Raw genomic sequence first — 25,271 nt, forward strand, 5'->3', positions numbered from 1 at the left:
TGAGCTTTTTTTATACCTGGTTCCGATCCACTGGAAGTGATGTGATCGGGTCCAATTTCCGATCACATAATTGCATCAGGGACATCCCTAACATACAGTCCCTGACAAAAGTCTTGTCGCTTCTCCATTTTGTAGAAACAATTGCTAATAACCTGACTTTTAATTATTCAATTGGTTTCAGAAGTGGCTCATATGAAAGTTCAGACCCTCCGAATGATGTTGAATGTGCAAAAATAAATGTTTCACTGAAAAAAGATTTATCATTTAATGAAGACATAAAGGTAAAATTTTGGCAAGACAAAAGTTGTGTCGCCTACAGAAAGTAGTGTGAAAATTGAACAAAAAATGTACTTCAAATTAGGGCTGCAGCTATCGAATATTTTAGTAATCGAGTAATCGACTGAAAATTCTATCGATTAATCGAGTAATCGGATAAAACAAATATATTTTTAGGTGAAGAGCAATTATAAATATACATGAGAAAACAAGACATTTCATCTAATCTTGAACCATTTTCAGTCAATCAATGTCTTTATTTTCGATGTATATTGTAGCTAGAATTAAAAAAAAAAAAAGACTAATTCACTGCTTTCACTCAAAAAACTTTTAGATCTTATTTAAAAAAATATATATATACATATATATATTACCTAAAAATGCCGTTACGCTTGATAACACACATCACTTAAAAGTTAGGATTTTTTCCCACGTGTTTCAATTGAATTTCTCTTTGTGTCAAGCCATTTTTAAGTTCTAGTTAAGTTTTAAGTTAGTCTAAACTGTAAGTCCTGATAGGATTTTGAGTTTTTGCAGTGTTCAAAATAAATGTATGATACAGGCTGTACTGGAGCACATTAGGGACCAGTGCTACTTGGTGTTTTATCCAGCAATGACTACTGAGCTAAAATTGATAGTTAGCATGATTAAGTTTTTATTTTACACCCTCATCACTCCACAATGCTATGTTATGTTAAAGCCTGTATGTAAGACACGTTAGCCACGCAACGACAGTGGTCATAATTAATTGAAACCTAGTCCTCCGCAGGGCTAACTTTACGTGCGCTAGTAGTGACAGTAACGTTAATCTTATTTATTAGCGCTCTTTATTAGCGCTTAGCGCTGTACTGCTTTAAGATGGCGGCTGTTTGATAACGCTGCCCAGACGCGGCCGAGTCTGTCATTGCGCATCTAGTTCAACATACATGTGATCTTTATGAGACGCATCAGACGCTAGCTGTTACCAACGTAGCATCGTGCGGGCTAGTATTTGGCAACGTCGGCGTCGTTTGTGGCGACTGTCAGCTGCAGTAAGCTTTTTTCCCCCCCTTCTTCCTCTCCGAACGTGACAGCGCGTTGTCCCGCATTAAAAGTAGTCCGAGCAAAACGTGATGCTTAGAGCTGTCAAAATAAACGATTACTCGAGGTGAATAAAATTACTCGGATCAGTTTTTAAACTCGAGTTACTCGAGTTGCTCGAGTACTCGTTTCAGCTCTACTTCAAATACAAAAATATGTTACATAACATAAGCAAATTAAGTAGTGGTGCTGTGTGATCCAAATTTAATATTTTGCATGACTTCCATGGGCTTGAAGGACTGCATCCATGCGGTTTGACAAGGATTCATACAATTTATTGATGATGATTTATTGATCAGGAACATCAAAGAAAGCAGTCTTGCATGCCTCCCTGAGTTCATCAACATTCTTGGGTTTCGTCTTTCATGCTTCGTCTTTCATCCTACCCCAGACATGCTCAATGATGTTCATGTCTGGTGACTGGGCTGGCCAGTCCTGGAGAATCTTGATCTTCTTTGCCTTGAGGAACTTTGAGGTAGAGATTGAAGTATGCGATGGAGCACCATCCTGCTGCAGAATTTGTCCCTTTTTATGCTTAGGAATGTAAGAGGCAGCTAAGATTTGTTGACATTTCCGACTATTTATGTTGCCTTCCACCCTGAAGGCAGCAAGAGACCTACCACCCGGCCAAAAGGCCAAACTCCGCGCATTCACCTTAGGGGCCGTTTACATGGTGACGCTCCGAGAATACGAACAATTTCAAATTTGCATTTGCATTTGCGTCTCCATTTGAACAATCTCGCAATTCCGCATGAAAACGATGTAGTATTCATGCCAGACCCTAGGGGACAGTGCAGATTTACTGGGCGACCCCCACCCAGCTCCCTCAGCCGGAAAAAAATATGCCCGCCCACTCGAAGCAATGTCATTTTTCTTTTGTTCAAAAAGGCACAAAAATTTAAACGTTCAACATATTTAATTTAAAAATATTATTAAAACAGTAAATTAAAGCCGACATTCCGCCATATTTGCTGTTTTTAATGTTTAGTAGCACCGCTGCGCACGCCCAATGTGACGTGTACGAGAGCTGACGTTAACAGCGCAGTCTCGCGCCGCAGAAGCCTTTGATATGCATGCCGAGGTAGCCCCCCTCAACCCCCCGCAAACGGATTCTTCCACTTTGGAGGCAGGATTCAGAATTTTTCGTCTTCGCCGACACCATATGCACGCGAGGCGAGTCCGCAACTCAGTCGTTGCGTCTTTGTGTCGCAGAGTCGCCATGTAAACTGCCCCTTAGTCTTAACCTTTTGTACTGACTCCATTTTAAAAGCTGGAAAAAGGCTTCAAAGCACAAGTTGACAATTTATTCAGGTCGACAGCGATCAAACGGCAAGGCGAAACAGAAACAGACTCAGGCGAGGAGGCAAGGTCACCCTATTACACGTCAACAAAAGGTTCCCGGGAAAAATGACAACGTTTAGTTAAATATTCAGTCTTTTGAAGGCTGCGGTGGGGTGGGCCAGGCGAAGGGTGTTGTTTTAGGATAATTCTTCTGTTGCGGGTTTGGGCAGTCAAGTCCATGCGTCACCTTTTGTTGCTGGGTCGTGGTTGCTAAGGCAACTAAGGTGGGAGGTTGGGCCTACCTTGACGACTGAAAGGGGCCGAGCTGTCAAATTTAGTTTTTCTTGTTCTCTGGTGTTGCTTTAGTAGGTCGGGGTGTCTTGGCCCCACGGAAGAGATGACAGCGGCGTCTTTTGCTTTGCCTATCAGACGAGGGCTGATATGGAATGTACTAATGACTCAGCGCTGGCCTCCCACTTTGTTAGGAGTGCGTCTGTGTATTATAACTTATATTATAATTCTTATACTATGATATTAGACTATGGTTAAATGTCTTTTTTATTATATCGAGTTTGTTAGAATAATGCAAACAGTAGGATTTCAAGTTAGCTCCTGGCACCACCTACTTAAAACAACCGGCATCCCATCTGTTTGGTGCTGGTGCAGATTTAGAATTTCAGATGGTCAGCATCGACTGGATTGTCACCTTCTCTCCAAAATATTATTATTCACAACGTTCTCCATCATCACATTTGATACCTTTAGTTGTTCTAGGCGACCAAGCCTGTAATGACACAGAACCGTCTGTCTGTTTTCGTCCAACTGAATCTACGGGAAATGATGGAGCACATCTGATAATGTCTGGCAGATTTGCTGCACACAGGCCCACACAAAGCACACACACATGTTGAACATTAGGAAGCCAGAATAGAAGATGCTTGATGGCGAGAGCTTTGAGTGAGTCCTTTAAAAATCCTTTACCTCTCTATTTTTTTTTCAGTGAGCAACAATTTTAAGTGTTTTTGCTCTCAATGATGAGTAAAGGCCAAACATATTTCTCCGAGGGCTGCTTTCAGAAAAATCAAATGATTCAAGGGCCAACTTACTTGAAATCCTTCCACTTTCATTTGTTAAATAGATGATGGGAATCAGGTTTAAAAAAAAAAAAATCAGGTTATCAAAATGTATTTATTTGTTTTATTTTTATGTCCATTGAAAGCGGTACACATCTAATCCAATTTGATTGGAGGGCTGACAGCAATCGTTCAGTCGCTGCCACCCTCCTAGTCAAAATGGACTGGATGTCTATTGCCCTCAATGGAAGTGAAACATGATCACTCAATGCCAGCCTTCCAAGTTGAAATGGATTCAAGGTCTATAACTGTTAGTGATGCCTGATAATACATTTTTCAACCGATATCGATAACTGATAAATTCCTCCTCGTTCCAGCCAATAATGTCAGGTCAATAATTCTATTCAAAGATATATGTAAAATTTTAAAGTATGCACAAGAGCAAATATTATGCTCTATTTATATTTGCAGATGGCGACAGCGTTATTTGTTTTACACAGGGAAAAGTAAACGCACACTTGTGACGCCGCCGCCATGGTATCAAGCATTTCGTGTGACGTTACTCATGCGACAGGCTTCAGAGGGAGAAGGGGATGAGGCGGCGGTGCAGAATTGGACAAAACTGCGTCAAGTGCGCACATTTGGAGGCTAAATGAAGTATACATTTATCGGATTGCATTATCGGTTGAATTTTTAAAAAAATCTGGATTATCTGTGTGACGTCATGTTGCCATTATTGGTCGACAGTGTTGGGAGTAACGCCGTTATAAATAACGCCGTTACATAACGGCGTTATTTTTTCAGTAACGGGGTAATCTAACTAATTACTTTTTCCGCCGTTACAACGCCGTTACCGTTACTGACGGTCAAAAGCGGTGCGTTACTTACTCTGAATAAATTGAAGAAACTACCAGCCGTGTCGAGTCGACTCTCTGCTCTGTTGATTTGTCATCCAAGACTTGGGGTGCGTTCAGGTTCGAGAATAGCGCACGTACTTCTGACTCCAAGCTGTTTGTCCCTGCTCATTCAATTAGACAATGCTTTACAAAGTTTGGTAACGTTTCTGTGTTTGCTACACCTGATGCTAGCCTCGTTCCCATCTCCCACTGTCAGCCAGCAATAATTCTGCTTCCATCTTGAGGACGGCAGACGCTTTGAAGGTGACGTGAATTGTCGGGAAACGAACCTACCTGAATGCCCCTCGAGAGATGCGATGGAAGTGATTGTGATTGGCTGAGGGTTAGAGTCATGTGTCGTGCTAAGCCAATAAGAGCCGGTGATTTCACAAGCAAACCGGAACAGCGCGTGCGGCAAACACACACACGCAAAACAGATGCACAGGGTCGGGATGGCAGAGCATTCAGAAGAAAAATTGTCCTTTAAGAGGTGGAGATATAGACACTATTTCAAGTTTGTCGAAATTAAAGGAAATAACCTGCATGTAATGTGTAATTTATGTCCCGGGGCAAAGCTTTTGTCGACATCTGTGGTAAGGAATTCAAATCTGCTGAAGCACCTAACAAGTTAACTACCTGTCTGTTCTTCTCTATTCCACTGACTCGAATACTGCTCAGAAAATTTCAAATTCTTTGACATACAACAAGTTCTTTTTAAAGTAACGGAAATAGTTACTTTCCCTGGTAACTAGTTACTTTTACTATAGAGTAATTCAGTTACTAACTCAGTTACTTTTTGGAAGAAGTAGTGAGTAATGTGACTAATTACTTTTTTTAAGTAATGTGCCCAACACTGTTGGTCGATAATCATTGGTAACCGATATTATCGTGCATCTTTAATAACTGTCCATTGTAGTAATTGAATTAAGGACTACAAGCAACAAAATATACCAGAGGTATACGGATATTGCAGTATACTAGTACCTGTATATATTTACATTTACACGACTGTAACACAATGTCCAGAACAACGAGAAAATGTCCAGCAAAAGCAAAGTCAATGAAATCATTACCAAGATAGTTCAATTTTTCACATTGTATTTTTTATATGGCAGAAAACACAGACAAGACTGAAAAAGCAGTTTCTGCTCTTGTACCCCTCTTTAAAATAAACTGCTGTATTTTAAGCCAAAAGATCAGTTGTGTTTGAGACAACATTATGTCTTTATGCTGCCATAGCAGTTTCTTGGTGCATTAAGCCCCTGAACTATTTTTAATTAGTCCATTTTACCCTGGAGACCCCAGTTCACAGACACCATGCAACCGCTTTTGTTTAACACAGCCATAAAAAGAAGGTATGTAATTTTATTTATTAATCGAAATGTCTATCATTTTTAGCTTAAAATCATTCATCGATGTCTAATATTTTGTTTAAAAAAAACGACTTTATAAAATTATTCACTCACATATTTCAAACTTTTAAACAAATTACGTCACAATGACAATGAAAAAAAATGTTTCTGTAAATATGTTACGGATATCTACCTCATAATTATCGCTCAATTGTATTTTTTTTATTTTTTTTATTTTTTTAAATGCCCTCCAGTTCTAAATTTTCCTCCCCCAGAAAATTGAGATTTTAAGCTTTCCAATGATGTATCACACATGCATATAGGTCAATTGTGAAATTTGGCCAAAATGGGGGACTCAGAGTGGAACTTCAAGTCACCTGAGTGTTTTCTGCCATATACAAGTTTATTAATGTTAAACAAAATGCTGAAATTCTACGGTTTCCAACACTGATGTCCACATGTTGTCAGGTTTTAATCTAATAGAAAAGCTTTGTTTAACTGACTAGCGCCATCTAGTGTTAAAATTGAGTAGTGCAACAGAATGTAGGCTGAATTTATACTTATTGTGTGGGCCATATCCAATGATATTGTCATAATTTGCTGAAAAACTGAGCAGGCATGAAAATCACTCACCTTTCGGCGAAATTCGCTGTTTTGAAGTTAAAAAGGGTGACCTACGTGAATTGAGTAGATCCGAGGAGAAAATTTTTAGGGGGGCGGGGGGTTTAAGTCCATCTAACTAACTAACTAATGACATGTTTTATTGAAGTTGCTTAGCCTGTCGCGATATGCAATGAATCCATTTATCGAAATGTAAATAAAAATGAGGGCGGTAATTTTCACGGCTGCGTTTTATCACCGCGTGCATACGTACATTTGTGCGTGCGTGTAGATGACATATGAGACTCCAGTTGTTGTGTCCAGATGTTTATTGGTCAACAACATGCCGTAGAATTACAGTTCACACATACAAAATAAGGAAACACATCAATATTAAACACTGTAAACGTTAGCATTGCTACACTGAGACTAATGGGGGAAAAAGACAACTTACTTTAGCCTGCTATAAAACATTGGCAGTCTTTTCCAAAACGCAAACTTGCGGTTAAAAGGTGACACTTCAAACGTAAAAAAATCATTGGTTAACAGCATTTGCAAATGGAAAAAATGAAAAGAAAAAAAATATCTATTAGTGACACCACAAGCTTGACGAAAAGTTGTTAGCGGTTAAGCGAACGTACTTCCGGTAAACATTTCAAAATAAAAGCATGTCACGTTGGTCATATAAATAACAACTTCCTGAGTTAATCCCACATACTTCAGAATCAATACTGTATTATGTAAATACTATAATACTACAGAATTCAGATTTTACACTAAGAATAACTTTAAAATGACACCCGTTTTAAAAAATATGTTTGGCAATTAATAATATAATTATAATACTATTATATATAGTAGTATACTATAATAATAATGCTAGACATTTTTTTATAAGAATTGTTTTGAATAATGTCGGAAAGGCGAAGTCAGTGTTCTGAATCTTTTTACATTCAATTCTTTCGCACTAGTAAATGCTATCAGCTAAGCCTGCACAATATATCGTTTGAACATCGCCATCGCAATGTGCAATAGTCACATCGCAGGACGTGTAATTTATTTTTCTTTTTTTCAACATTTAAACTTTTTTTTTTACTTCATAAACGCAGCAATTGTGCAGATCCTGGATTAAACTGAGTTATAAAATTTAGGGCCGATGGCGCAATTTTTCAGAGCATCGGAATTTAAAAACAACATACATTCATGTTTTTCTGCTTCACGCTCATACAGCACCACAGTGTCTCAGTCTCCCTCCTGCTAGGCAGCGCGACCAAACTGTTTTTCTTCGTCAACAGTGCAGCTATCCCGAACGGAGCTATTCAAGTTATTTGGTGGAAATGTTCTCGTTTTAATATCTCAATATAATATGATCGCAAACTCCCCAAAAATCGCAATGATAGTTTTTCTCCAATATCGTTCAGGCCTACTATCAGCATTTGACCTGTGTTCATGTGTGATTCATTATGACCTGTGTTCATGTGTGATTATTGTTTTTTTACATGTTTATTTGTACTTTAATAAAGAATTTAAGTGTTCCAAAATGTTTTTGTGAATTAATAAGCGTCAACAAAAATTTAATTGCTAAATTAGTAAAAAAAAAAAAATAATAATAATAATAATAATAATAATAATAATAATAATAATAATAAATATTAGTCGACTAATTGTAAAAATAGTCGGCTGACTAATCGGGAGAAAATTAGTCGTTTGGGACAGCCCTACCGGAACATATTTCCTCTACACCCTTCTCACCTTTTTAACCCCTGACCCATTTTCATGCCTGCTGAGCGGCGGATCGCAGTTGACCCGTGGGCCATAGTTTGGACACCACTGCGCTATAGCAAATCATGCGTCTATACATGTCAGTTACAAAAAATATATATATACTCTTTAATTGAACAAGTTGAACTATTTATATATAATATCGAAACTAATTGTTACGTTTATGTAAAACCATGATGAGGTGATTATACGTTCACATGACTTTAGCCATAAACTGCAAAGTGGCCGGCGGTGAAAATGAACTTCCCACCAAACGCTTGACATGTTTTAAGTGTTTTGCTCGGTCTCCAATCGTTGAAGAAACATTCAAGACAACAAGCAATTAGCACAAGTCGTTTGATCTGTCAGCCCCTGTATTCATCTTTGAGATAATTTACTGTAAAAGCGTGTTGAGCGTGGGCGAGAAAATGGTGGAGTAATTACTTTGATGGGTGGGCAGGAGCTGGCATAGACTACAGCACTGCTCTTAAGCATGCCGTCTCCGTCTACTACTATTCGGAATCTGACCTTATCATGAATGGATCAAACACTCCCACTATGAGGCTGGACATGCGAGTGCAAAAATGTTTTGCAGAAAGGTATCCTACAAAAGTGATTTTAGCTGAGTTGTTGTTGCAGTTCAGTGGCTGTATACTGCCACCTTGTGGTTCGTAGAACAACAGCGGCTAGACCATTCATAGAAAACTTTTTTTTTTTATTATTATTTTTTTAGCAAACAACAACAAACATTACAACTTATATGGCATGGTACAATGTTAAACAACTTTAAAAGTAACAGACAAGCCTGCAGAAATCATGAATACAATATCAGAAATTACAATCACATATAACTGAAGAAAAAAAAATTTTTAATAATTTTTTTAAAAAAAGAGAAATAGAGGAAAGAAAAAAAAGATATATAAAATAAAAAATAGTAAAAGAAAAAATTCTAGGGTCTACTTGTCAAGTCAAGCTCCTCAACAATTTCACAATTTTAAAGCATTTTACCCCTTCATATATTTCAAAGACGAAAAATAGTGACATAATTCTTTGTGAAGAAAACTAAAATTAAAAATAGATTTGAAATATGTATTATTATGTATGAAAAATTTCCCAAGAATCATAATTATGTTGATAGCCAGGTGGTGCGATGACTCTAATACAGAGATACCATGTAAAACATTTTCTTTTGTGAAACTAGATAAATTTGCCAATTTAGGAAATAACCAGTCATACAAATCTTCCCACAATGCATTGACATTTTTACAATATAAAAATAAATGGTCAATCGTTTCGATGTCTTCATTACAAAAAACACAGTTGTGGTCCTAATTAAAATGGAGCCTTAAAAATTCTGCTGATCATAGAAAACAAATGGCGGATGTACGCACATTATCAGGGTGTCACCTGTAATTAACAGAATTTTATGTCACAACAGTTCAATATGTGCATTGCCTGTGAAATGGTCAGTAGTCAATTTTTTGCTTCTTTAAATTTTTGGTACATTTTTGCTATTTGGTGAATTATTTTCAGTTGAAGGCATGCTGCAAAGTCTTGGGTTATATTCAAAGACGCACATTTACTTTTCTTTGCAAATCAATGGCATTTTTTAGCCTGAAAAAATATGTACAGTGAGGTGCAGAAGTATTTGCACCCCTTGTGATTTTGCAAGTTCACCCACTTAGAAAATAGGTAAAGGTCTGAGATTTCAATCATAGACGCAATTCCACTTATAGAGATAAAATGTAAATTTTTAAAAATCTGGAACTTACATTGTATGGTTTTTCAGTAATTTATTTGTAATTTCCTGGGGTTCAGAAGTATTTGTTCTCCTGAGAAAATCAGTGCTAATATTTAGTGCAGAAGCTTTTGTTTGCAATTACAGTGGTCAGACGCTTTTTGTAGTTCTTCATTAGGTTTTTACATATAGAAACAGGGATTTTGGCCCACTCCTCCACACAAATCTTCTCTAGATCTGTCAGGTTTCAGGACGGTCGTTGAAAAACGTTTTAGCTCCATCCAAAGATTTTCTATTAGATAGAGGTCTGGCGACTGGCTAGGCCACTCCAGAAACTTGATATGCTTGGCTGTGCGCTTCGGATCATTGTCATGATGGGGGATCCAGCCACGACTCATATTCGAGTTTCTGACTGAGGGAAGGAGATTGTAGCTCAAAATCTGACAATACATTTCATCATTCATCCTCTGCTTTATACAGTACAGTCGTCCTGTGCCCTTTGCCGAAAAGCAGCACCAAAGCATGAGTTTTCCACCCACATACTTCACAGTGGGGATGGTGTTCTTGGATTGTACTCATCCTTCTTTTTCCTCCACACACGACGAGTAAAGTATGCACCAAAAAGTTCTACTTTGGTGTCATCTGGCCACATAACTTTCTCCCATGACCCCTCTCCATCATTCAGATGATCCATGGCAAACTTCAGACAGGCCTTCACATGTATTGGCTTCAACAGGGAACCTTCTGGGCAATTCATGATTTTAAACCATTGCACCTTAGTATTCTACTGACAGTAGCCTTTGAAACTGTGCATCCAACTCTCTTCAGGTCATTGACCAGCTCCTGCCGTGTAGTTCTAGAATGAGCCCTCACTTTTCTCATCATGAGTGATGCCACACGAGGAGTGATTTTACATGAAGCCCCAGTACGTGGTAGATTATCAGTCATGTTTAGCCTTTTCAGTGTTCTAACAATTGCTGCAACTGTTGATTTATTCTGACCAAGCTGCTTTCCAATTGTCCCATAGCCTTTTCCAGCTTTGTGTAGCTCAACATTTTTTTCTTCTGGTGTCTTTCGAAAGCTCGCTGGTTTTGCCTATATTAGCAGTTGAATTATGACTGTGGGGAGAACAGGTTACAATATTGAGCTCAAATTTGTGGTGGGCGGTTGGTTACTCAAAGGGTAAAGGTGGACTTTTTTAAGGTAGACTGACTCTTTGAGTGTTATAATTATTGCTGATTCTCAGGGGTACAAATACTTATGAATCCTTGTAAATTACAAATAAATTATTTTTAAAAATCATTCAATGTGATTTCTGAATTCTTTTTTTAGATTATGTCTCTGTGAGTGGAAATGCATCGACAGTGCTGGCCAAAATTATTGGCACCCCAGCAATTCTGTCAGATAATGCTCAATTGCTCCCAGAAAATGATTGCAATTACAAACTGCCATTTTCAGATCCCTCCACAGGTGTTCGATGGGACAAAAGTATTGGCACTCTATGCTGGCCACTTCAGAAGTCCCCGGTGCGTTCTCTCAAACCGTTTTGTAGTTCTTTTTCAAGTGTGTTTTGGGTCATTGTCCTACTGGAAGACCCACGACCTCTGAGGGAGACCCGGCTTTCTCACACTGGGCCCTACATTATGCTGCAAAATTTGTTGGTAGTCTTCAGACTTCATAATGCCATGCACACGGTCAAGCAGCCCAGTGCCAGAGGCAGCAAAGCAACCCCAAAACATCAGGGAACCTCCGCCATGTTTGACTGTGGGGACCGTGTTCTTTTCTTTGAAGGCCTAGTTTTTTTCCCTGTAAACTCTACGTTGATGCCTTTTCCCGAAAAGCTCTACTTTTTTCTCATCTGACCGGAGAGCATTCTTCCAAAATGTTTTGGGCTTTCTCAGGTAAGTTTTGGCAAACTCCAGCCTGGCTTTTTTATATCTCTGGGTCAGAAGTGGGGTCTTCCTGGGTATCCTACAATAGAGTCCGTTTTTGTTCAGACGCCAATAGATAGTACGAGTTGACACTGTTGTACCCTCTGACTCCTGGACAGCTTGTTTGGATGTTAGTCAAGGTACTTTATCCACCATCCGCACAATATTTCTTTGAAATCTCTCGTCAATTTTTCTTTTCCGTGCACACTGTAGACACAGGAACATTCAGGTCTTTGGAGACGGACTTGAGCCCTAGCCTTGAGATTGCCCATGCTTCCTCACACTTTTGTTTCTTAAGTCCTCAGACAGTTCTTTGTTCTTCTTTTTCTCCATGCTCAATGTGGTCCACATAAGGACACAGGATGGAGGTTTAATCAACTTTAATCCATTTTAAGCGGCTGCAAGTGTGATTTAGTTATTGCCAGCACCTGTTATGTGCCACAGGTAAGTAACAGGTGCTGTTAATTACACAAATTAGAGAAGCATTACCTGATTTTTCAAACGGTGCCAATACATTTGTCTGGCTCATTTTTGGAGTTTTGTGTGAAATGATAATGATTTAATTTTTTTCCATTCTCTTTTGTGTTTTTTAATTGTAAGAAAAATCAATGAAGATATTACTACCAAAGCATTTGTAATTGCAATCATTTTCTGGGAAAAATTGAAAAAAATCTGACAGAAATACAGGGGTGCCAATACTTTTGGCCAGCAGTGTATGATTGAAATCATCATCATCTCAGACCTGTACCTATTTTCTAAGTGGGTGAACTTGCAAAATCACAAGAGGTGCAAACACTTCTGCTCCTCATTGTATAATGTAACATTACACATACAGTGCCTTGCAAAAGTATTCGGCCCCCTTGAATCTTGCAACCTTTCGCCACATTTCAGGCTTCAAACATAAAGATATGAAATTTAATTTTTTTGTCAAGAATCAACAACAAGTGGGACACAATCGTGAAGTGGAACAACATTTATTGGATAATTTAAACGTTTTTTAACACATAAAAAACTGAAAAGTGGGGCGTGCAATATTATTCGGCCCCTTTACGTTCAGTGCAGCAAACTCACTCCAGAAGTTCAGTGAGGATCTCTGAATGATCCAATGTTGTCCTAAATGACCGATGATGATAAATAGAATCCACCTGTGTGTAATCAAGTCTCCGTATAAATGCACCTGCTCTGAGATAGTCTCAGGGTTCTGTTTAAAGTGCAGAGAGCATTATGAAAACCAAGGAACACACCAGGCAGGTCCGAGATACTGTTGTGGAGAAGTTTAAAGCCGGATTTGGATACAAAAAGATTTCCCAAGCTTTAAACATCTCAAGGAGCACTGTGCAAGCCATCATATTGAAATGGAAGGAGCATCAGACCACTGCAAATCTACCAAGACCCGGCCGTCCTTCCAAACTTTCTTCTCAAACAAGGAGAAAACTGATCAGAGATGCAGCCAAGAGGCCCATGATCACTCTGGATGAACTGCAGAGATCTACAGCTGAGGGGGGGAGAGTCTGTCCATAGGACAACAATCAGTCGTACACTGCACAAATCTGGCCTTTATGGAAGAGTGGCAAGAAGAAAGCCATTTCTCAAAGATATCCGTAAAAAGTCTCGTTTAAAGTTTGCCACAAGCCACCTGGGAGACACACACAACATGTGGAAGAAGGTGCTCTGGTCAGATGAAACCAAAATTGAACTTTTTGGCCACAATGCAAAACGATATGTTTGGCGTAAAAGCAACACAGCTCATCACCCTGAACACACCATCCCCACTGTCAAACATGGTGGTGGCAGCATCATGGTTTGGGCCTGCTTTTCTTCAGCAGGGACAGGGAAGATGGTTAAAATTGACGGGAAGATGGATGCAGCCAAATACAGGAACATTCTGGAAGAAAACCTGTTGGTATTTGCACAAGACCTGTGACTGGGACGGAGATTTATTTTCCTACAGGACAATGATCCAAAACATAAAGCCAAATCTACAATGGAATGGTTCAAAAATAAACGTATCCGGGTGTTAGAATGGCCAAGTCAAAGTCCAGACCTGAATCCAATCGAGAATCTGTGGAAAGAGCTGAAGACTGCTGTTCACAAACACTCTCCATCCAACCTCACTGACCTCGAGCTATTTTGCAAGGAAGAATGGGCAAGAATGTCAGTCTCTCGATGTGCAAAACTGATAGAAACATACCCCAAGCGACTTGCAGCTGTAATTGGAGCAAAAGGTGGCGCTACAAAGTATTAACGCAAGGGGGCCGAATAATATTGCACGCCCCACTTTTCAGTTTTTTATTTGTTAAAAAAGTTTAAATTATCCAATAAATTTTGTTCCACTTCATGATTGTGTCCCACTTGTTGTTGATTCTTGACAAAAAATTAAAATTTTATATCTTTATGTTTGAAGCCTGAAATGTGGCGAAAGGTTGCAAGGTTCAAGGGGGCCGAATACTTTTGCAAGGCACTGTACATTTTAAAATATATTTTTTTAATTTGAGCTTTGAATTTCCAAAGTTGTTGGCCTGTGAAATGATGTCAATTTTTGGGGATACACTGAATTTCCGCTTTGTTTCTGCTCCCAAACACTCCTTATCTTTTCCCTAAACAGAAGGAGAGAAAAGCAGGAGGTTTGTTGAAACTCCTATCCGGAGCGGCGGCAAAGAAGAAACCTCGCTCACCTCCCACCTCACCACCCACCCACGACCCCTCATCGCCCGGCCAAGGCGCCGATCTCACCCATCACCCTCACCACCACCATGCCCGCTCCGGGTCATGTCCCATGGTCTCCCAAGGGCGGGCGGGCTCGTGTCCCGTCGAAATTGATATGGCCGGGGCTGTGGGGCTTGAGCCACTGCACAGGAAGTCGGGTTCCTTGGATACCAACTTTCCCATGTCACCCCCGCCAACGCGAGCCAGCAGTGTTCTTATGGTGCTTCGGCCTGAACCTAAGCCCCTATCCAGGGAGAGGTGCGTTCTCTTGCTCACAGATTCACAGACTAGGGGTTTACGGTACTGTCTTGAGTCTAATCGTTCTGTGTTGACCAGGTACCGAGTGGTGGTGCCATACCCACCTCAGAGCGAGGCGGAGATCGAGCTTCGCGAGGGAGATGTGGTGTTTGTCCACAAGAAGCGCGATGACGGCTGGTACAAAGGCACCCTGCAGAGGACGGGACAGACCGGTTTGTTTCCCGGCAGCTTCGTGGAGAGCTTTTAAAAAGGCACACAAAATCATTTGGCTTGTTATTGGCTTTTCCAGCCTGCCTTAAGGAGTTGTTAAGTCATTGGCTAACATTGACGGCAAAGGCCATTAAATCCCTTTGAACTAGAAGGGCTAGAAGTAATGACCAATTTAATAAAGATAGGATGAAAAATACAAAGCAATTTTGACACTTTTGACAGTTTTGTCACTTAAATACATCTGAATGAAAACCGTTTTCTAAATCTTTCTAACAAAACTAGCATACAGTGGTATGAACAAGTATCTGAACCTTTTGGAATTTCTCACATTTCTGCATAAAATCACCATCAAATGTGATCTGATCGTTGTTAAAACCACACAGATGAAAAAACAGTGTCTGCTTTAACTAAAACCACCCAAAAATTTATAGGTGTAAATATTTTAATGAGGATAGTATGCAAACAATGACAGAAGGGGGAAATAAGTAAGTGAACCATTGTATTTAATGTTTTGTGGTCCCCCCTATTGCAGCATTAACTTCAACCAGACGCTTCCTGTAGCTACAGATCAGTCTGGCACATCGATCAGGACTAATGTTGGCCCATTGTTCTCTACAAAACTCCTATAGTTTAGTCAGATTCCTGCATGATGTCTGGCATGAATCACTGTCTTTAGGTCATGCCATAGCATCTCAATGGGGTTCAAGTCTGGATTTTGACTTGAAGACTCCAGAATGCGTATTTTGTTCTTCTGAAACCATTCTGAAATTGATTTACTTCTGTGTTTTGGATCATTGTCTTGTTGCAGCATCCATCCTCTTTTTAGCTTCAACTGTCTGACAGACGGCTTCAGGCTTTCCTGCAAAACATCCTGATAAACTTTTGAATTCATTCTTTCATTAATGATTGCAAGTTGTCCAGGGCTTGAGGTAGCAAAACAGCCCCAAATCATGATGCTACCTCCACCATGCTACATGGTGGGGATAAGGTTTTGATGTTTGTGAGCTGGTCCATTTTTCCTCCACAAATGACGTGTGTTACTCCTAAAAAATTCAACTTTGGTTTCATCAGTCCACAACATATTTTGCCAAAACTTCTGTGGAGTGTTCAAGCGCCATTTTGTGAACATTAAATGAGCAACAATGGGTTTTTTTTGGATAGCAGTGGCTTCCTCCGTGGAGTCCTCCCATGAACACCATTCTTGGCCACAGTTTTACATATAGTTGATGTGTGCACAGAGATATTGGACTGTGCCAGTGATTTCTGTAATTCTTTAGCAGACACTTTAGGGTTCTTTTTACCTATATGAGTATTCTGCGAAGAACTCTTGACATCATCTTTGGTGGATGGCCACTCCTTGGGAGAGAAGCAACAGTGCCAAACTCTCCATTTGTAGACAACTTCTCTGACTGTCGATTGATGAACATCCAGAGTTTTAGAGATGGTTTTGTATCCTTTCCCAGCTTTATACAAATCAACAATCCTTGATCGCAGGTCTTTTGACCGACCTATGATGCACATTAGACAACACTTCTCATCAAGACAATTCCTACCAGGTGTGTGTTTTATAGTGGGCAAGGCAGCTTTAAACCACTCATCAGTGATTGTGCACACTCCTGACTTAAATTGTTTGATAAAACTTGGTTTCAATTTTTACATCTGAGTGATTTTGACAAAGATCAGATTTGATGGTGATTTTATGCAGAAATGTGAGAAATTCCAAAAGGTTCAGATACTTTCTCATACCACTGTACCTAAAATATCAGTTTAGTGAGCATTTTTTGCATTTCAGTCCATTTAATCCAATGGAGGATATATCAATCCAGGTCGATGTATCAGTACTTTCCTAGTATTCACAGTCAACCCACTGTTCAAATGGATTGGACGTCTACTGTTGTCAATTTGCAGCCAGTGAGTTAACCTTCCCATGTTTTTTTTAAAAGACACAACAATTGGAGTTTCGGTAACAAGATTCTAAGGATCTATAGGAAAGGCAGCAGCACAAGACGTCTTCAGAGGTTTGTCTCAATCCAGCACACGTTCACCAGAAAAAAGGATAAGCCCTCTTTTGTCCGGGAAAACTCCACATCACAGCGGCCCTTCTGGGTCCCTACTGAGGGCACACATCCACACTTACTCTAAAAGCACACCAAGAAAGCTTCCCAGGTGTCGTCCACCAGCACAACAAGCATCAGCTCGGCTTCAAACTGCGACCTCAGAACTTTTCTCTGGTGCGTTCTTTCTTTGCAAAGACCCAAACCAGGATCATTGTGTTTGTGGCAATAAGCGCACATTTCTTTTTTTCTTTTTTTCTTTTTTTTTTTTTTAAACTCAATATGTGTTGATGACAAATGCGTGTAGCCTTGTTTTCCTCCTTTTTTAATATATAAATGTTAAGTTTGATATTTGTGTTGTCCCAAACTGTGATCTGTCACTGGAATTGTTTGTACTTAAAAAAAGAGAGAAACACAACAAAGGTGCAACAAGTAATTTGATCTTTTTTATATTTATTGATTCTGAAGTCTCTTTATCGTTCTATTTAATGTTTCCTTCATACACACGGTGGCTTCAAGTTTGAAAAAATGGCTTGCTGAATGTAACAAAAAAAAGTGATTCAAAGTCTTCGGGTGGTTCATTTCTATTGATAATGTTGTGTTTTGTGTGTGATGGAAGCAGAGATGAGATTGCACTTAGTGAGATTTTAAACACCCGAACATTATTGCTGCTCTCTAGGGTCAACAGCTACCTTGGAAGAAAGAAAAATCCCCAAATTCTCTTTAGAGCATAGCAGTGTAAAAAAATTGAGGCAAAGAAACAGAAAGTGTCAACAGAAGCTTTTCATTCACTGACTGCCAAACCTTTGACAGCAGCTCTGATCTTATTGATATTTTTGTACAAGGCTTCGGTGCGTGTAAAGTCTGCTTTATGAATTTCTATGTTTTGAGGGGCGGTTCGAGCTAGTTTACATCTGTCACACTATCTACCTTTTCCGAGATAAGAAGCACAGCCAAACTGACTCACTTGGTATGTGTGTGTGCGCGTGCGTGCGTGTAGTGTTGTGTTACATTTTGGTTCAGGTTCTGTTGATGGTGAGAAGGGAAGGGCTAAAAAGGACTATAGAATGTGCATCCTCAGAGGGATGCTAGTGTAAAGTGTGAGTGAAGCAGATTTTTAATCGTGGCCGTAGGAGAAGCTCATTGATTGGGTGAGTACACGTTTTTTTTAGTGCTTTCTTTTTTTTGTTTTGTGTTTTTTTACATGACCTACATGTAAATGTTGCCATGGTTATTAACCCTTTCAGGAACAATGGTCACCACAGTTATTCAAAAGTTGACACATAAGTTAACCCTTTGTAGGGAAGGTCACTATTTTAGTCACTTAAAAAAACTGAAAATATTTTTCATTATTATTGTATTTTTTTAGAACTATAAATATATTTCTAAATTAATACAGCGTCAATAAAGCAGAACTACACACTGGTTAGTTACAACCACAATGAACACTATTGAGATTTTTTTCCCATAGTATTTAATAAGGATAAACGTAGTATTTAATAGGGATGAACGTTATTGAAAAAACTTACATTATGACTTATTAGGGGTTTGCGATATATTGCGATATACACTCACCGGCGACTTTATTAGGTACACCATGCTAGTAACAGTTTGGACCCCCTTTTGCCTTTAGAACTGCCTCAATTCTTCGTGGCATAGATTCAACAAGGTGCTGGAAGCATTCCTCAGAGAGTTTGGTCCATATTGACATGATGGCATCAGACAGTTGGTGCAGATTTGTCGGCTGCACATCCCTGATGCGAATCTCCCGTTCCACCACATCCCAAAGATGCTCTATTGGATTGAGATCTGGTGACTGTGGAGGCCATTTGAGTACAGTGAACTCATTGTCATGTTCAAGAAACCAGTCTGAGATGATTCCAGCTTTATGACTTGGCACATTATCCTGCTGAAAGTAACCATCAGAAGTTGGGTACATTGTGGTCATACAGGGATGGACAAGGTCAGCAACAATACTCAGGTAGGCTGTGGCGTTCCAACGATGCTCAATTGGTACCAAGGGGCCCAAAGAGTGCCAAGAAAATATTCCCCACACCATTACACCACCACCAGCCTAAACCGCTGATACAAGGCAGGATGGATCCATGCTTTCATGTTGTTGACGCCAAATTCTGACCCTACCATCGAAATGTCGCAGCAGAAATCAGACCAGGCAACGTTTTTCCAATCTTCTATTGTCCAATTTTGATGAGCTTTTGCAAATTGTAGCCTCAGTTTCCTGTTCTTAGCTGAAAGGAGTGGCACTTGGCATGATCTTCTGCTGCTGTAGCCCATCTGCCTCAAAATTCGACGTACTGTGCGTTCAGAGATGCTCTTCAGCCTACCTTGGTTGTAACGGGTGGTTATTTGAGTTACTGTTGCCTGTTGTCGAACCAGTCTGGCCATTTTCCTCTGACCTCTGGCATCAACAAGGCATTTCCGTCCACAGAACTGCCGCTCACTGGATATTTTTTCTTTTTCGGACCATTCTCTGTAAACCCTAGAGATGGTTGTCTGTGAAAATCCCAGTAGATCAGCAGTTTCTGAAATACTCAGACCAGCCCTTCTGGCACCAACAAACATGCCACGTTCAAAGTCACTCAAATCACCAACTGTGTGATGCCATCATGTCAATATGGACCAAACTCTCTGAGGAATGCTTCCAGCACCTTGTTGAATCTATGCCACAAAGAATTGAGACAGTTCTGAAGGCAAAAGGGGGTCCAGTCTGTTACTAGCATGGTGTACCTAATAAAGTGGCCAGTGAGTGTATATTGCAATATTAAAACTAGAAGATTTTTTAACCAGATCACTTGAATAGCTTTGTTTGGGAAGACTTTGGTTGATTCACCATGACCACATTTTATTCATATAATACAGTTTAGTCCAGCCTAAGGGGATTAACCTGTGAATTATGAAGATTGATGTATTTTGAAGGAGATAGTACCTTTTATCGTCTAACTGTTTGTATTATTGTAACACACTCGGCTTCCTTCAATATCAAAGGGATCCAGGAGGCCATGTCTCAGCACAAGTGCTGCTTTTATGAAGCAAAACAAACATTTACGTGTTCAAAAACAAAATACAAACAAGAAAAAAACTATTGCACGTCCTGCTATCGGACTATTGCGCATGCACAAATCGCGATGACGTTCAAACAGCATATTGTGCAGGCCTAGTATTTACCTCATTGTATGCCATTGACTGCGATAGACGTCCAATTCATTTAAACTTGGAGGACTCACTGTCAATGCTCATCTATCGGCGCTTGAATGAACATTTGTTCATTTTAGTTTGCTTGTCAAAGTGGATTGGATGTCTAGCATCATCAATGGCAGCCAACGAGTTCAATGAGTGCCCTGTGAGGGTCATCGTAATAGCGTACCGCACATAACACGTCACCTCTGCTCATTAATGTTCATGACGTTAGCAACTGTTGGTAGGGGGGTCAAATGCGCGTTTGTCCCTCATGCTAGATGCATATAAATAGTGTATGAACGCGATGTTTACTGAACTTAGCCTTCCAATTCCGTCCGAAAATGATGTCCCCGGTGCCAAATGCACTGGTAATGATGTGGAAGAACATACAATTAGGTAATGAGGATTGAGTGCGAGGGCTGAAAAAGACGGGGAAAAGTGCCATCCTGATCCAGAGGTAGTTTTTTTATCGATACCTTTTTCTTTTGTGCATTGCCTTACGCCACTGACAATTACATTCTCCTGTTTCAACAAGTTATCCTTTACCACCATATGCCCCGTCTCCCTTATATTTTATATCCTCTAGGTTGTATTACGTCTCTCTACGACCGTTCTTGGGGTAATTTATATTGCTATTTTTGTGTAGCGATCGCAGATGCTACTCGGTGACGGGCAACGAACACTATTAATTTTTTCATTAATAACAAATCTTAATTCTATTAATTTATTTACACTTCCCCCTCACTAAAGTTGTTTCTTTACAACATAAACGTTAAAGCTGTTAAATCTAGAGCCTACCTGTAGGCATGAGCAGGCTTACTAAAAAAAGACCAAGACCAAACATGGCTAATTTAATTAAATATCAGTATTTTAGAAAAATCGGCCTACATGACTGTTGTGATATAAATAAAATTAGAATTTTTATCAGGTCATTCATTGTCAGAAAGAAGCAGTACGGCAAAATGGCACGCTAAAAAATAAATAAAAATATCAAAATAGGTTACCTCTTCGGGATCGTCATCTGTAGGACCATGGCTCCCAACAAAATGTTAACTGCATATGAAGGTGAATGGCTTCACTTGGCTGGCATTAAACTGGTCTTTTAGACTTCCGCACAAGTTGATCCATTGTTGATCACATTTTTTGCCTCTATGTTTTTGGCATCGGGAAATGCATGAAGAAAACATCCTGCATATGTGGACGATCGTAATGTCTAGAGTTGTTTGTACAAGTTCCATAGCAGTAGTGTTTAATCGGCATGTTCTTTTTTTAAGGCTACCCGGCAGAAAACAAGCAGTATTTGCATGGGTTGTATATGGGCACGCTTCTATGTTGACCCCCTTCCTGTTTACTATGGTGACGTCATGCAGCCTTGCGGTCTATAAATAGCATTCGTGCGGTACGCTATTCATGCATGAAAGCGTTAAAATGAAAAAAAAAAGGTAGTGTTTACCCTTTCACGCACAAATTATGATAACCTTCATCTGGACTTTTTCTCCAATGTTTTTATTACATTCATACAGGGGAAAACAACTTTTGGATAGCTGTCCCTGAAAGGGTTAACGTAATTACTGAACAAGAAAATACATTTAAATCAAACCTAAAAAATGAATTGTGAAATTCTGCAAAATTTTAATTTTAAGATGTACAGTATTAGATAAGTGTTAAATGTTGCCGGGTCTTTACTGTCTCCTATTTAACTTGAACTTAATTGGATCATAATAATAAGCACTGTCCACGTCAGCAGTGGTGCCTTGACTTAAATGATGAATTCATTTAATGCCTAGATTGGTAATGTAAAGCACCTATATCTCAAATCAACCTTCATGTAATTAAATACATGGAAATTCCATTCATCTGTTCCAGGAGGAGTCCTCAAGTAGGGGTAGGTGCCCTGATGAGGAAGAATTTGAAGTAACATCCACCCATCATCTCATAATTTATGATACAGTACATGTGATTTGAGTTACGTGTTCACTCCCGAACGAGTCAGTCGAAAGTCAGGTACCACTGTATTGAAAACCTTTGATGGTAAACGCTGTAGTGTGTCACCCCTGATATGTGTCTGCACCCTTGTTTGAATCCTCGCTAAAATGTAACTTCAGACTCACATGATAATCAGTTGTGTAGTTTTTCCAAAACTGCTCATTCAGAAAACAAATGACGATAAAATCTTATGTTTGTATTTATTTATGCATATAAGATGCCCCATCAAGATGACCAGTATATATATATATATATATATATATATATATATATATATATATATATATATATATATATATATATATATATATATATATATATATATATATATATATATATACATATATTTTTTTTTTTTCTTTTTTTTTTTTAAAGCTCCCTTTCAAGCACAGTCCTTGGAATGAAAACTGGAAAAGGGTTAATAATTTTGACCATTTTAGCACACAAAAGACAACATGTTTGTGACCTCATCTCATGAAACTGTGAAACCAAATGGTACCCAAATGTGTCAATAGGGAGAAGAAATTGCAAACAATCAGATTGGTGACTGGGAAAGAGGAGCATATTGCATTGTGAGTAATCCCGTGCATCTGGAGCCAAGTAGATTAAGGTCAAAACTAAAGTAAGGGAAAGCTGGAAAAGCAAATTGCAAACAAATTACTTAAAACAATGTATTTTGTTTTCCATAGTTAGATTCAAAGCACAGTGCAGAGAGCAAAGTCAAGCATCAAAAACCCTTTGCATGTCAAATGACTTTATTTCAACTCTCAACTTTTCCCTCTGCTGTCTCCTGATGTGGATTTGTATTAATGGTACGAATGTATGAGCGTGAGAGTGTTTTTCGGGTGAGGCCTCTGTATGTAGCTCAACACATGAAATAAAAAAAATACAATATAAAGCGGCGTGGAAACTCATTAGGACTCAGTCAGGTCTCTCTCATGTACAGCAAACGGTGAAATAAAAAGAAAAATGTCTATTGAATTCTATATTGTGCAGAATATTTATAGGCCTTTGGTGCCATTGAAGTCATGCTCTGCGCTGGCCGTACTCAGCGCGCTCTACCATGTGATCATGATACATCGTCTTGTACTAATGACCCGTGGTTGACTTGATTGTTTTTGCCATGTCAAGTGCATTTTTCGCAATAAATGCCTTTGATTAATAAAAACCTGCAGACAATTTTGTTCTTTGACCCACCACCCTGCTGAAATGAGCTTTGAATTACCAGGCTAGACGTGGAAAAACATGGAATACTTACTGTACACACTGCAAATTTATAATGTCTTAATCAGATTATTTTTCTTAAATCCAGTCAAATAATTTTCTCCATCTTGTTTTGAGTATCAAAGACTAGCTAAGAGATTAATGCGCTATTATTCCACTTACTTTAAGCTAGGGTTGTTCCGATCATGTTTTTTTGCTCCCGATCCAATCCCGATCGTTTTAGTTTGAGTATCTGCCGATCCCGATATTTCCCGATCCAATTGCTTTTTTTTGCTCCCAATTCAATTCCAATCATTCCCGATCATTTTTCCCGATCATATACATTTTGGGATTAAGAAAAAAATGAATAAAACTCGGACGAATATATGCATTCAACATACAGTACATAAGTACTGTATTTGTTTATTATGACAATAAATCCTCAAGATGGCATTTACATTATTAACATTCTTTCTGTGAGAAGGATCCACGGATAGAAAGACTTGTGACTTTGTATATTGTGACTAAATATTGCCATCTAGTGTATTTGTTGAGCTTTCAGTAAATTATACTGCAGCCATTCAACCCAAATGCATGATAGGAAGTGGAACCATGACTGTGCGTAGTGCTACCAATTGATATATCTTCTCTGCGTTGGGAAATTACATAAGGTGCTAAGAAAATGATCAGTTGCTACCTTGCTTTCCCACATTGCCTCCCATGATATTTCTAATCGTAGGGAGAGAGATTGTAAGGCTTTAGCCTATTAAAAAAGGCTCCAAAGGCTGCCAAGATTCTCTCTACTCACTTTACGCTGGCTTATATCTCTCTATATAGGTAAAACGGCGCCATTACAGATTGAGCACGACAATGCGTGAGTGGGTCGTGCAACGCATGCATTAATTGCGTTAAATATTTTAACGTGATACATTTTTTTTAAAATTAATTACCGCCGTTATCGGTATAAATTTGATAACCCTACCTTAAGCCTAAACTAAAGACTCTGGATGAGTGTAACATATTATGTCTGTAACGTTAAATACAATTAGAAAACGATTTAATTAAAAAATATATATATATTAAAAAAAGGCATGGCCGATATTTTTTTGCCGATTCCGATACTTTGAATATGACGTGATCGGACCCGATAGATCCGATCGATCGGGACATCTCTACGTTTAAGCAAATATTAATTACTATTTGTTCTTACTGACCCCATACATCTAAAAGTTGGTCATTTTCACCTAAATCAAGAAAAAAAAATGCTTTCAAATAATGTTTTGAACAATATCTATTCTTGAATTAAGAACATTTCTGACAAACAAGCTTTTTTAAGCTTAATTTCTGTACACTTAAGTCCGTCAAGCAGCTAGCTATTTTTCCTATTTCAAGAAACCTAAGTGAGTAAGCTTTACTTGGAGGACTGGCAGATGATTTCACATTTCTAGTAGATTTACACTGAAAACAATATATAAACAAATATAACAATTTTACAGGATCCATGGATAGAAAGAGTTCTTAAATGATAAACGTCATTATAAATTAAAAAAAAATTGATATTGAAACCCCGCCTGATGTTTTAGTTTTTATATACCTTGTAAAATTAGTTTTAACTAGTAGGTCGCCATCGTTGTTGACTTCGCAGGGCGGTGACGTCACATGGTTAAG

At 38.9% G+C, this 25,271-nt stretch overlaps 1 protein-coding gene across 1 annotated transcript in view; it reads left to right on the plus strand.

Moving 5' to 3' along the window:
• The window catches only part of LOC130926755 (E3 ubiquitin-protein ligase SH3RF3-like), a 195,165-nt gene extending 176,367 nt beyond the window's left edge, over window positions 1–18,798 (plus strand). The window contains exons 9-10 of the mRNA XM_057851916.1: window positions 14,594–14,952; window positions 15,031–18,798. Of these exons, the coding sequence (XP_057707899.1) occupies window positions 14,594–14,952; window positions 15,031–15,199 (528 nt within the window). The 3' untranslated portion in view covers window positions 15,200–18,798. The remainder of the gene's footprint in view (window positions 1–14,593; window positions 14,953–15,030) is intronic.
• The last annotated feature ends 6,473 nt before the right edge of the window (window positions 18,799–25,271 follow it).

This window comes from Corythoichthys intestinalis, chromosome 12, assembly GCF_030265065.1.
Source record: "Corythoichthys intestinalis isolate RoL2023-P3 chromosome 12, ASM3026506v1, whole genome shotgun sequence".
Lineage (NCBI taxonomy): Eukaryota > Metazoa > Chordata > Actinopteri > Syngnathiformes > Syngnathidae > Corythoichthys > Corythoichthys intestinalis.